The 12,923-nt window shown below is 54.1% G+C and overlaps 1 protein-coding gene across 9 annotated transcripts in view; it reads left to right on the forward strand.

The window, feature by feature from the left end:
- Positions 1–12,923, forward strand: part of PIK3C2B (phosphatidylinositol-4-phosphate 3-kinase catalytic subunit type 2 beta) — a 61,661-nt gene that overhangs the window by 25,728 nt on the left and 23,010 nt on the right. For all 9 annotated transcript variants that reach the window (XR_010941327.1, XR_010941328.1, XM_067729305.1 and 6 more), the window contains 10 exons: positions 83–203; positions 3,118–3,229; positions 3,381–3,460; positions 3,842–3,905; positions 5,380–5,526; positions 6,168–6,201; positions 7,026–7,221; positions 8,290–8,412; positions 11,850–12,017; positions 12,578–12,689. Coding sequence is in view for 7 of the 9 variants with exons in the window: in XM_067729305.1 (XP_067585406.1) it covers positions 83–203; positions 3,118–3,229; positions 3,381–3,460; positions 3,842–3,905; positions 5,380–5,526; positions 6,168–6,201; positions 7,026–7,221; positions 8,290–8,412; positions 11,850–12,017; positions 12,578–12,689 (1,157 nt within the window). In the remaining 2 variants the exon portion in view is untranslated. The remainder of the gene's footprint in view (positions 1–82; positions 204–3,117; positions 3,230–3,380; positions 3,461–3,841; positions 3,906–5,379; positions 5,527–6,167; positions 6,202–7,025; positions 7,222–8,289; positions 8,413–11,849; positions 12,018–12,577; positions 12,690–12,923) is intronic.

Here is a 12,923-nt window from a genome sequence, read left to right on the forward strand (position 1 = left end):
TGGCTCTGGGGGACGGGATCGGGATGAACCCCGCCTGCCCCAGTGCCCCCCCTCATTGCTTCCCCTGCCTCTCCCCTTGCAGGTTCCTCCACTGTAGACTTGCTCATCTACCAGACCCTGTGCTATACCCATGATGAACTGAGGGGTGTCGATGTGGGTGACTTCGTGCTAAAGCCCTGTGGGCTGGAGGAATTCCTGCAGAAGTGAGTGCACTGGTGGGGACAAGCGGGCAGGAAGTGGCACCTGCCTTCTAGGTAGTAGGCTTCTGAGGGGGCTTCACCGGGGTGGTGCTGGGCTCGAGGCCTGGGGCTGGCAGCTCCCTGCCAATCCCACAGTCAGGACTCCTGCTTTCTGGGCATACTGTCAGCCACGTCGTACTTCCCCCAGGAGCTCGGTCTTCCAGCGGGGTTGGCTGGCTTCCTGGGCCAAATCTGCTGTGGAAAGAGCTTGGAACTGGGATTAGACAAAGACTAAGTCGTATCTGCTTGCAGACTTCTGCGTGTGGAGGGATGTGTGTGGGGGGGCGGGAGAACTGTGTGGGGTAGCTTCTCCCGCCCTAGATTATGTGTGGGGTCTTTATGGCCAAGGGCTGGAGGAGGACTGGGCAGAAGTGCCCTGTGGAACTAGCGGTAAAAATCCCAGTTGCTCTCTCCTCCCCCTTCCCCTGCTGACAAGCCTTTCCCCCACTGGCATGTGCAGCTGGTTATGCTCCTTACCAAAGGCTCGCCTCCAGCTCCTCTGCATCCAGTGGCAGCAATCCCCTTTCCACTGCCCTGGGACTCTGGGGTGCTGGGGTGGTGGGAAGGGGGACTGGACCCCTCAGGTGGTACAGCTGTGTGGCAGGCTGTAGAGTCAGCCAGAGGCCAGCAGATAAGGAAATAAAGAGAGCTGCTTTCCTCCCTAAGCTTCCAGTTGCCTACTGGCCACTTGGTGAAGCAGATCTTGGGAGTGGGGGAGGAGAGGCCGGTATCTCAGGTCTGAGGGGTGCGCGATGAGGGCCACCACTTGCTCTTTCTCTTATATGCAGGTCTAGATGCAAGGATGGTTGATCTATGGCTAGAGCAGTTCTTGGCTGGTTTCTTTAACCTTAGGGATATTGTGGGCCCTTCCTGGCCTCTGTGCCCTCAACTGGAAAACTGAGAGAAAAGAAGGGGGCAGGGCCCTACGTGGCACACCTCCAGGGAGCACAGTTCAAATGTGTATCGCTCTCCCCTAGAGGAATAGAGGGGGCCCCAGATTCAGGGGCTCCTGGCGCAGAGCACCTGCCACTGTTGTAAGGGAGCAAGGGGCATAATGGGTCACATCAACGCAGCTGGTTTGGGTTCCAGCTGCCACTTGCTCGTTGTGGAGCTCTGACCCTCAGCTTCTTCTGTACAATGTAGCAAGGGTTAAATATGAGGATCACCCAATGAGCGATCAGTAAATATTCCCAGGGAAGGACCAGTCCAAAGAGAGGATGCGGCTTAGATAGATACTGTCATTTCCCTTGCAGCCCCCTAGTCCTTGAGCCCCCAAGTCCAGAGGGGGTAGATAAGCCGTCAGCTTCTGACATCTTGCCAAGACTCAGGTGGAGTGTTCCAGGCGAGGTGGAGAAGGATTGTTGGTCCTAGGGTCATGCCTCTCCCACTCTAACTTGAATGCACACAGAGGAAGGCCTTCCACAGAGAAGGTCAAGCAAGTCCCTGGGGGACCTGTGTCCATCACTCTTGGTCCAGGAGCCCCCTCCTCCACCAAGGCTCTTCTCTTCCCTCCCACGCAACAGAAAAGCCCAGACCCCTGAGCACAAGATAGCTGCCTTGGGTTGGGGGTGGAAAGGACCCTCTAGGGGATCCAGAAAGCTGCTAGCTCCCAAGGAGGCCCTGTGTTTCCTACCCTTGCTTAGAAAAGGGGCTGACGCTGAGGGGGAGTGGCGGGTCCAGGATGCAGGCTGCTCTCAGATAAGAACCTTGAGACAGTCCCCGGGGAGGGTTGGGTTTCCTGCCACCTCCCCCACCCCTGACGTACTCTTCCTTCCTCCCAGGGCACTCCCACCAGCCCCACCCCACAGCCCAGCCTCTCCCACCCCCAGGTTTTGACTGCAGCTCAGTCTTAGCAGGTTGGGGTCTAAATCAGAGGCTTGGCGCCTCCGGATGTGGAAAACCCACTTACGTCCTAGCTGGACTCGACTGGCCTCCGGCCCAGGCACCTCTGCTGGCTTCTGCACAGAGCCCTATGCTTTGCTCCTTTCCTCTCCATTTCTGGCCTAGATTCCCAGCTCTGCTGAGGAAGGAAGTCCCTTTCCGGCTTCTGTTACCCAGCTGCTGGGACATGGCCCAGGCCTGCAGTGCTGGCCTGCAAGTGGGACTCAGCCTGCCCCTTCTCCTCGGCTTCCTTTCTGCCTAAGGTGTGATCTGGAGGGAGGAAGGGGCTGGATCACCGAGGGACTCCCTAAGCCGCCTTCTCTGAAACTTGGGGGTGGGGCGGGGGTCTCACCTGAGCAGTGGGAATAGCATGCTGGTAGTCTGTAGAGATTTACCTTGTTATTCACCATCGCAGGAGCCACAGAGGGAGGTGAGAAGCAGCACTTTGGTGGGTTAGGGATGATAGACCTGGAATCTTGGTGGCTTTGGTTGGTTGGTCCCAGCACCCAGTTGGTCATGGTGGGGGATGTGAGACTTAGGATCACAGTGTTGGGGGGATAGTGTCACCCATTGAGCTCCACACCCAAGCCTGAGCACAGGCTGGCTTCTTTTGTGTCCTGTGTACCAAAGCCAAGAGGATGGGGTTTAAACACTGCCCCTGAGAAATCTCTTTGTTCTCCACTCCCTCCAGAAGTTCCCGCCCCTAGAGTGAACCAGTGATAATGGCAATAAATACCTAGGAAAGTCATTGTTTGTACAGACCAAGGGTTAAATGTAATAGGTGGCATTTCTTTAGACAGACCTCTGTTTCTTTCCCCAAGCTCTACCATGACATCTCCTAAGAGCTAAGGTAGGGGTACATGACAGGTATACTCCCCCTTCACCTTTCCTCCCCCTTCCTCCTGTTTCTCTCTCCCTGAGGCTAAGGTATGCATTTCCCTTGAAAGTCCCAGTGAGCCCCCAGAATGCTAATGGCCTTGTCCCCCTGTCCCACCAGCAAGCACGCCCTGGGCAGCCACGAGTATATTCAATACTGTCGAAAGTTTGACATCGACATTCGGCTACAGCTGATGGAGCAGAAAGCTGTACGCGGTGACCTGGCCCGGACGGTTCGTGTGTGGTGGGGAGGCTGATGGCTGCGTGGGGATGGGGAGGTAGTGGGCAGAGGGTGATATGGAATACCTTGGGCGGACATGGGGCAGTAGCACTGCGCTGTGATACAGGCACCACCCTTCTCTGAATAGGGCACTTCTTACACAGGTGAATGATGACCAGAGCCCCTCCACCTTGAACTACCTCATCCATCTGCAAGAGAGGCCGGTCAAGCAGACCATCAGCAGGTGAGAGTGGGCACCATCTCGGATGTGGCCCAAGCCCGAACCGTGAGGGGACCCTAGCAGATACCCCTGCTTGCCTTTATGCCAGGGCCAGGGGTTCTTGCAGGTGTTGGGGCCCAAGAGTCTTAGAGGAGAAGATCCCCACTTCAGGGTATGTGACATCTCTTCCCTCTAGTCCTTTGCCACATTCTCCAGGTAGAAGGTAGCCAACTAGAAAGGACTTGCCGGCCTTCAGTCTTCATGGGACCTAAGGGAAGAGTGGGAACCCCTTTAAGCCAGAGTCTGATTCCTGAGCTGTGGAGAAGGAGGGAGAGGATGGGTCTTCCAGTACACTGGGTCTGTTCTGACATCTTCTATGACCTTTCCCTGTCCCCAACTCCCCAGGCAGGCCCTGAGTCTTCTGTTTGACACTTACCACAATGAGGTGGATGCCTTCCTGTTGGCTGATGTGAGTACAAATTCTGGGGCTGGCCCAGCTGCCCAACGCTCCTCCCTTCCTCTCCTCCCGTCCTCCTGGGATCAGCTCACACTGGGGATCTGGAGTAGATACTGAAAACCTATTAGCAGAGCACTTTTTTTCATTCCCCTAGCACATGGGCAAACCACGACTGCCAGCTCTTGGGCAGCTGGCCAGTGTGTATAGAAGGGTTGTGCTCCTCTGTAGAAGTAGGTCAGGAACCATGCCCTGATCCTATCTCTGGAGTAGGGCATCTTCAAAGCTAAGGGACATAGAGTTGTCGCCCTGCTGCTGAACTTGAGCGTGCACTGGAGTGTGCGTCCTGTGAGCAGGGCCCAGGAACCTCTGATTTGAGAGGTTCTGATGTGCTGGTGTCACAGGTGGAAAACCATCAGAGGTAGAGGGTCCCAAAGGTAGGGAAGGGCCAGGACTCTCCTTACGTGGATTCACATGGAGTTTTAAGCCTCAAAACCATGAGAATAAACATTTGCTCCACATGTCGTGAAGTTGAAGAAAATCAGACAGTGACCTTCAAAAACAATCCCTGTCTCACTGATCCTGTTATAGTGGTCACATCCTTTTGGGAGAGTTCAGCTTTGTATCTAGCTCAGCCCTCCACCGACTACCAGAATCCCTTCTCTAGCAGCCTCTGCTTGAAAATTTACTGTGATGAGAGGGGAGTTCTCTGAACACCTTTTTTTGCACTAGTCTGGCCCTCTGTTGATGGCTACTGTGGATGGAGAAGCATAAGAATTGTCTTAGCCTTCAGGGAGCTTGTGTTCCTGCCAGAAAAATGGAATAGTAACGTAAAGCTATTAGTAGACAGAACAGGTTGGTAATGAGTTAATCAGGGGCTCTTGGAGAGTGATAGAGAGGGGAACTGTCCAGGGAAGGCTTGGGGAAGGAGGGTGGAGTTTAGCTGGTCTGTGATTTGCATTTACTTAGGTAATCAGGGTAGGACAGGTAAGGGGATTCCAAATGAGAAAACTGCAGGAGCCAAAGTGCAGAGGGCAGGGCATGGCCATGGTCTGAGATGAGACCCATCTGGACATTCTTGACAGTAGTAGGAGAAATGAGGCTGCGTGGGCAAGTGGGCCCTCAGTGTGATCTCTTTGGTCCCCCTGCTAGTCCCTGTGGATTGATTTTATTAAAACTGCATGTCTCTGGGGGAGACCCTGCATGTGTTTGTATAGTATAAGCAGACTGTAGCGGACAGAGGGAGGCTGGGAATAAGAGGAGTTCAGGCAGCATGGCTGAAAGCGCTGGGGAACGTGGGCTTGGCTCCTTTAATTCAGCAGGAGCTGTGTGTGGTTCACTAACGCTGGATGTTTGAAAATAAAGCATGGATTCCACTGGTTACTCCTGAGAGTCATGGGCCGCTACTCCTGCCGGCTCATTCCTTCAACACTGTGGGTGCTGGAGGCTGAGTGCTAGCCTGCCAGCCTCACTGTGCCGCCTCCCACAGGGCGACTTTCCACTGAAGGCCGACAGGGTGGTCCAGTCTGTCAAGGCCATCTGCAACGCCCTAGCCGCTGTGGAAACCCCTGAGATCACCAACGCTCTCAACCAGCTGCCCCCCTGCCCTTCCCGAATGAAGCCTAAAATTCAGAAGGTAACGGGGCCCAGAGCACTAGCGTGGGGAAGGAGGAGAGGAAAATTCCCCGGAAACCAGGTGACTAGGTGTCCACTTACTAAAAGGCTCTTCTCTCAACCTCCATCTTTTATGTTTGAACATTCAGTCACAGAGTTTTGGGGAGATAGATGCCAAGTCTGTCACCTCTTGCTGAGGATGAGAGTGGGCTGGGATCTCCCCCCGGGACTGACTGCCGGGATCCCAGGCCAGCAGAGGCTTTGTTCACAGTCACTGCGGCGCTGCCTGCCAGTTTTCGTACCCAGCAGGGTGCAAGACCAAAATCTGCCCCGAGCCGGGGATTTGGGACTCCGCAGCGGGGGCTGTGTGCTGTGCAGACGGGGCCAGCCAGCATGATAGGTGCTGTGATCTGTAGTGGGGTAGCCTGAGGGCTGGCGTGTTTCATTTGGGTGGACACGGTGATTTTATCCTTGGTCTGGTTCACTGTCCCATCACACGAATCTGGTACAAACTGTTACTCTATCCTCCCTGGGGAACCTCTGCTCCTCAAATTTCGGTCCAGTCTGGTCCAGATGAGCACAGCTGTGAAAAGCCCTTCTTCCAGCTGTGACGGAAAAGGCCATGGCCCTGAAGCTCCCCTCCCTCTCCTTTTTCCCCAATAGGATCCCACCGTCTTGGCTGTGAGGGAAAACCGAGGTAAGGGAGCTGCTCTCTTCATCCAGAAGGGGCAGCTGAAAACTGCAGTCTCTGCCCAGATTCCTTTTTCTCCCTGGCCCCTTTGATTTATGGGTCCAGGTCTGCCTCTGTGTGTGTATGTGTTTTCCTATATGAGGCGTGGACGCAGCTGGAGAGCACATTTCTTTCCACAAAATGTTTTCTAGTTATTTTTACTAGTTATTCCTGTGGTGTCCCTGGGAGATGGTGATGAGGCGGTGTAAGTGTGAGGGTAGGCGTGGTGGGGCAGAGTTAGCCCTGGGTTCCAGATGGAAAAACTTTCACTTGGGTAGGTTGTGAGCTCCTAACCCCTGCGTTTCCAACTTTGAAGGGGCCTGGGGAGATGGTGATAAAGAATTTTTCCCTAGGACTCCCCCTTAAGTCTTGCAAGCAGAATGTTGCCCTACAGAGCTCGTATCTCTAGGATTCTTGGTCAGTGATTCCCAATGTTTCAGATTTCGTGGACCAAAAAGCATTATTTTGGGGACCAACATAGAATTATCAGTTTTTATTTTACTAAGCAATGACTTCTTTTAAGTAACTGGTAACTATTATTCCCACTACCTCCTAAAAGAAAGGACGTTTTACACTAAATAAGTAGCAATACGTAAAAATAAGGACAATTTTAAAACTGAGGATCTGTCATTTTACGAGAAGCTCATGACGTGCTCCTGCTTCATCACAGATGGGTGACTGGCATTTGGGGACTGCTGTCCTAGGGTATCCCACCTTAGCCAGTGCCATGACAATAAGATGGGGCTTGTTGAAGCCTCACTATTCTTCCTTCTATCCCCTTCCTGTCACAGAGAAGGTTGTGGAAGCCCTGACAGCTGCCATCTTGGACCTGGTGGAGCTGTACTGCAACACGTTCAATGCAGACTTCCAGACAGCGGTGCACGGGAGCCACAAGCATGATCTGGTCCAGGAGGCCTGCCATTTTTCTGGGCCCCTGGCCTTTACGGTCTATGCCACCCACCGCATCCCCATCATCTGGGCTACCAGGTGAGCACTGGGCTGAATGGCCTATAGGGAGCAAGCTGAGTTAGACTTCAGGTGGCTTTTCCTGTCCGCATGTGACCCCACTGTCCTAAATTTAGGATCTGTGGCATTATGGTGCGCTGTGGCTGAGGGGATGAGCCCACTGAGAGGGAGACTGACGTGGGCTGGGACATCCCAGAGGAGAGAGAAAAGGCAGCAGTGGTCAGATCTCGTCACTCCCTCTCAGTGATGGCTGCCTAGGCATCCCTGCCCCCTCCCATCCAAGGCCAGCTGATGGAGACGCTGCGACAGATGGCCGCTTCCCAGATCTGAGTGCATGCCTCACGGCCAATGACTGCACTCCCCTGCAGATGTACAATGGGAGGGGGCGGGGAGGTGGGAGATGACCCTTTGTCTGGAGTTCCCTAGGCCTGCAAGGGTGGGTGGAGGAGGACATTAACTTGGTAATCCTGAGCTCCTCTCAGGGTCCCCCAGCATCCCAGGCCTGGGGGAATAGGCCTTTGGCTCCACCCGACCCCCGCCCCTCTCTTCCCAGACCCCCTCCCCCTCCCTTCCCCTTCTCTCTTTGTTCCTCACTTAATGTATTCCTCTGGGCGATTGGCGGAGAACAAAGGAGGCAGCCTGGGAAACCAGGGCCTTCTCTGACCTCTTCTGTCAGGCACCTGTCACGAGCTGCAGGGACTCCCATGTGTTGGCATTCATTTCAGCATATGTCGTTTTTCATCCCCCATGCTTCTCACCTGCGCATGCGCATGTGCGCAGGCGTGCCCCCGGACACCCCATGGGCTGGAGCTGGTTCTAAGGAGGAGGCTGCATGGCTGCTTCCCAATAAAGAAGGGAGAAAAACCGAGGGCTCAGCGTGGAACCTGAAACTGGGCAGAGAGATCCAGATCCAGTTGCTTTTCCCGGAGCACACTTCCGCAAACACGATTTGGCTGTCCTGTCCCTTGACCCCACGTTCCAGTCCCACAGATCAAGAGTCTTACAGGGGAAATGGTGTTTGGCATAGTTTGGGTGACTGCGATGAGGTCTGGGAGCTGAGTGTCCTGACCTACGCCCTTTCTCTTGTAGCTATGAAGAGTTCTACCTCTCCTGCTCCCTCAGCCATGGCGGCAAGGAGCTGTGCAGCCCCCTGCGGACCCGAAGGGTTCACTTCTCCAAGTACCTCTTCCACCTCATCATCTGGGACCAGCAGTAAGACCTCCCGCCAGGCTCCAGTGCCCACTGCAGACCCTCTCAGCCTCCTGAATGCCCAGATTAAACCAGGCTCTGTCACGAACCCTAACCAAACAAGCCATTCAGACTCTTGAGACTCCACTTCCCTATCTTAAATGGGGACAAGTGTAATTTCTACCTCTCAAGTTGTTATGAGTTTCCAATGAGAAGTATCCATAAAGGCTTGTTGTAAACCATGAAGGACCATATAAACATTAGTTTTAATAATAATTCATTGTTTTGATCTTGTCTCCCTTAAAAGGTTTAACTAGTCTGAGGGAGTCTCATCTTCTCCCTTCTTCCTAAAGTTCTCATGGAAGAGGGAGATGGCACCATGGTTTCTTTCTCCCTTATAGATCTGGAAGGGCAGGCTGCCTAGAGGGAAGACTAATGGGCTTAGAGCTATAGGAATAAGGCTCTATTTCTAGGTCTGTCTCTAGTCGTATGTTCTCTCTGGCCTCTTTGGGCCTCAGTTTCTCAAACTGTAAAATGGGGACATTTGTTTAACTCAGAGGCAGTTGTGGCACGGAAATGAGGTAAGACAGGTTATAAATAGAAACATGAAAACACAAGCACAAGATAGTATTAACCACCGTTTATTAACAGTAATTTGCTGTCCGGAAGGTAGGCATCAGCCAAGCAAAACACGAAGGAAATGGAGGCCAGGGTGCCTCGATGGTGACATTGCAGGAGCCTGTGTGCCTCGTGCCTTTTCTGTGCTGCTCCATCCTCCCTCCAGACAGTCAGCAAGCACCTTGTTTGCTCCCCGCAGCTTCACTTTCCCAGACTGACTTATCTCTGAGTCCTTATGTGCAAAGCAGAGCTGCAAATTCAGTATTTGGCGTGCAGGTTAAAGAGATTGAGGAGGGTCCTTGGGGAGGCCAAGGATACCAAAATAGGTGGATGGAGAGTCTGTGGAAATCCGGGGAGAGGTGGGCCATTTTACAGACGGCCAACGGGAGAGGCAGACCTTTTCTCCTGTCTTCACACGTTTATGATTCTTAGAGCAATAAAGGTATAAATGAAGTCCTTTAATTAAACAATCACCAGAGCAGGAGAGACTCCTTGGAGGCTGAGGATGGCTACATTAAACGGCTCCCGAATTTCACCATCCCCTTGGGATTCTCTGGCCTCAATTACTACGTGCTTTATAGCGCTCCAGCCCAGGCAGACCTCACAATAAGCCTTAGACCCTTTCCCCACGGAGTATCAGAGGTGTGGAAGCAGCCCAGCATGTCCCACCTCAAGCTGCCTGCTCTGTGGTCTCATTCTACTCCCTGTCTGAATCTCCGCCTCAAATCCCATAGGGCTGCTATCCTTCCTAGAGCCTTGTGGAGGGTGTCATGTCAGCGCTGCCCCTCCAGATGCCCCGTGGCACCTTCGTGATCAAGACCAAGGCATGTGCGAGGAGGCAGTACAGTGTAGGCTTTGGGTGCCACCATCCTCTCCTTCTCACTGTAGGTGCAACCTTGGGCAGGTCATTCAACCCAAAAAGGACACGGTAATAGGGCCTACCCTATAGGGTTGTTTGAGAGCAGTTGAGACACTGCAAGTAAAGTACTTGGCACAGTACCTAGTACACGATAAATGCTTTCTTCTTTATCATCTTTGTTGTGTTCTGAGCTCTCTCAGTTCTGGTTTCTCTGTTCCAAGTGACTGGCACAGTGACTGACACATGGGGATGTTTGTGCATGAAAGTACTAAATGTATATAGCTCCGTTCCAGTGCAGTAACCACAGTGTCACATAGCAAAAAGCACCCAGTATATACACACATCACACAAGTGAAGCCATGTTCCCCTTTTCACTGATGAGGAAGCTGAGGCACAGAGGTGTGAGTAGTTGCCCAAGGTTGTGAGAGGCAGAACCAGGACTGGAACCGGCACATCCCAGGAATGCTGCCCGGAGGAGTCAGCCCCTGTGATGCACTGTTGAGGAATGGGTTGCAGAAGAGAGGAAGTTCAGGGCTACAGCTAACCTACCGGTTGTCCTGACTCACCCCAGGTGAAGGTCCATGGGGGAGGTTTTAGAATACCAGCTATACCCAAGGGCTGAGGAGAAGGGGCCCTTGGTTGGTTCTAGCCATTATGGTTTCAGCTAGAAAGGTTCCTCACTCTCTTTTCCTCTGGATGCCCAGCTGGAAGCCGCTTCTTGGGTGAAAAGAAAGGGATCAGGGCCAGCTCCGTCTCCTCTTTGCTGTGGGGTCAGCTGATTGTCTCCCTCACTGTAGCAGCATGGGGTCAGCTAACTCTCAAAATAGGCCCAGCAGCCTCGCTCTGCCACCGTAGCCAAGCCCTGGCCTGGCGTGCACGCTGGCTGCTGGCGGGGTCCTAATTATAGCTGTGGGCCCCCATGGTAGAGGCAGCTGGGACAGAGCAGGGCCCTGCCAGTCTGGCGGGAAGGAGAGAGTGCCTCACTTACGTGGAGATTCCCCTGAAGGAGTGAGGGGCAGCGGTGGAGGGAGGCTACTTCATCATGAAACTGCTAACCTTGGGGGTGGCCGCCCCGCCTCTGTGCCCTCTGGCATAAAAGCTGCTGGGCCCTGGGCTGGCCAGAAGGGTGTGACAGTATGGACTTTTCCCAGGGACAGCTGCCCCGAAAGGTAATGTGGGTCCTCCCTCTTCCCACAGCTCCCCTCCCCTCTCCACCCACCCCACCCCAGGTCCTTATCCTGAACTTGGAGGGAGTAGCCGGGTGTGATTCAGGCGTGGGAGCACGGGAGAGACTATCTGGGCTTGGGTGCTGGCAAGGGCTTCAGTGTCAGTTCTTTGGGCCCCACCAGTTTGCTTTCTCACCACCCAGGGACTCAGAGGAGCCCCTTCTTTTTATCCCTTTGGCTTTGAAAATGTTTCGGGGTGAGAACAAACTATTTGCGTCCAGTGGGTTAGGAGAAGAAGGGGACACGGGAGGACAGACAGGTGGGAGGGCCGTGGGGGAGGGTGCGCTGAAGGCGGAGATCATGCTGCCGCTTCCAGGCTGCTCTCAACCGAAAGAGGTGGGGGAGGGTTGGGGATTGTTCAGTGGAGAAGGATTGTCAAAAGGAGCAGCTTCTCGGTGACTCTGCAGAAATCCTAAAACAAGGGAAGGAGTATGGCTGACGGTATGGGGCATGTAGACACCTGAACTCTAGGTGGCCCTGGCCAAGTGAGTTCTGTCTGGTCACTGTGGGTAGCCTCAAAATCAGAGGATGTTTGTCTTACTCTGCCAAGAGGCTGCAAAGACATATAGACTGTGCTCCTGCAGGCATCGAGTGGAGGTTTTGCCTGCAGTTTGGGATCTGTCCTGGTTCTGCAGGAAGGCTTACCCAGGGAGCATATCGGGAGGCCAAGTTCTCAGCCTCATCTTGACTTCCTGGGCCACCTGGCCCTGGAAGCCACAGGGGTGCCGCTTCCTGATTTGGTTTCCTGTCCTCCCTAGGATCTGCTTCCCTGTGCAGGTGAACCGGTTGCCTCGGGAGACCCTGCTGTGTGCCACTCTCTATGCTCTGCCCATCCCCCCACCCGGGAGTTCCTCGGAGTCCAATAAGCAGCGGCGGGTGCCCGAAGCCCTGGGCTGGGTCACTGCTCCGCTCTTCAACTTCAGGCAGTATGTGGGCCCAGGGCAGCTTGGCCTTGGCAGGGAGGAGGGGATAGGGAGAGAGAGGCCTGGCCGCTGCATGGGCCAATGCCCCTTGGGCAGGTTGGCCAGGTGGGGCTCACCGGCAGAGTCCAGAGGGTCCCAGCCCTGGTGGAGAGGACCAAGGCACAGGACTGGTGGCCAGCACAGTTAATGTAATCAAGAGCTACTGGGCAGGACTGGTGGGAAGGGGCATGGACATGCATGCTCAGGCAGCATCATCTGGTCTTGTCATTGGAAGGACCTTAGAGGTCATCCAGTCCAGCTCTCTACGTCATGAAGGCATCCCTGCCACCAGGTCACCCAGACCAGGGAGGGTATGGTTAGTTTAGGAAGGCTTCCTGGAGGGGGTGGGTTTTTGTAGGACTTGGAAGAAAGAGAAGGTCGTGGTCTGTGGGGGAGAATGAGAGAGAGGAGTTGGGCAGTGGCTTCAAGCAGAAAAGACAGAGTTTTGGATAGGGAGAGCGGGAGGAGAACCATCTCCTTAGCGACTGGGTTTGTTGGCTTATCCCACCTTCCATCCTCCTTAGAGTCCTGACCTGTGGCCGGAAGCTTCTGGGCTTATGGCCAGCAACACAGGAAAGCCCCAGTACCCGTTGGAGTGCACCTAATTTCCATCAGCCAGATAGTGTCATCCTGCAGGTGAGCCTCTCCCTCCCACCGACCCATCAGGACCACTCCAGAGTTGGCTCCATGTTTTCCCTTTGAGGTTTGGGCTGGGGCAGTAGGAGAAAGTGCGGAACTTTGCGCGTGGGATGATGAGACTGAAGCAACTAGGTGAACATGGTTAGACCCGGAGTGGGAGGGCAAGTTCTATGGAAGCTATGTCCCGTCTCCTTGAGGTTAGCTGATTTCAAGGAGCCTGAAGGCAGGGTC

This window comes from Pseudorca crassidens, chromosome 2, assembly GCF_039906515.1.
Source record: "Pseudorca crassidens isolate mPseCra1 chromosome 2, mPseCra1.hap1, whole genome shotgun sequence".
In the NCBI taxonomy this organism is placed as follows: domain Eukaryota; kingdom Metazoa; phylum Chordata; class Mammalia; order Artiodactyla; family Delphinidae; genus Pseudorca; species Pseudorca crassidens.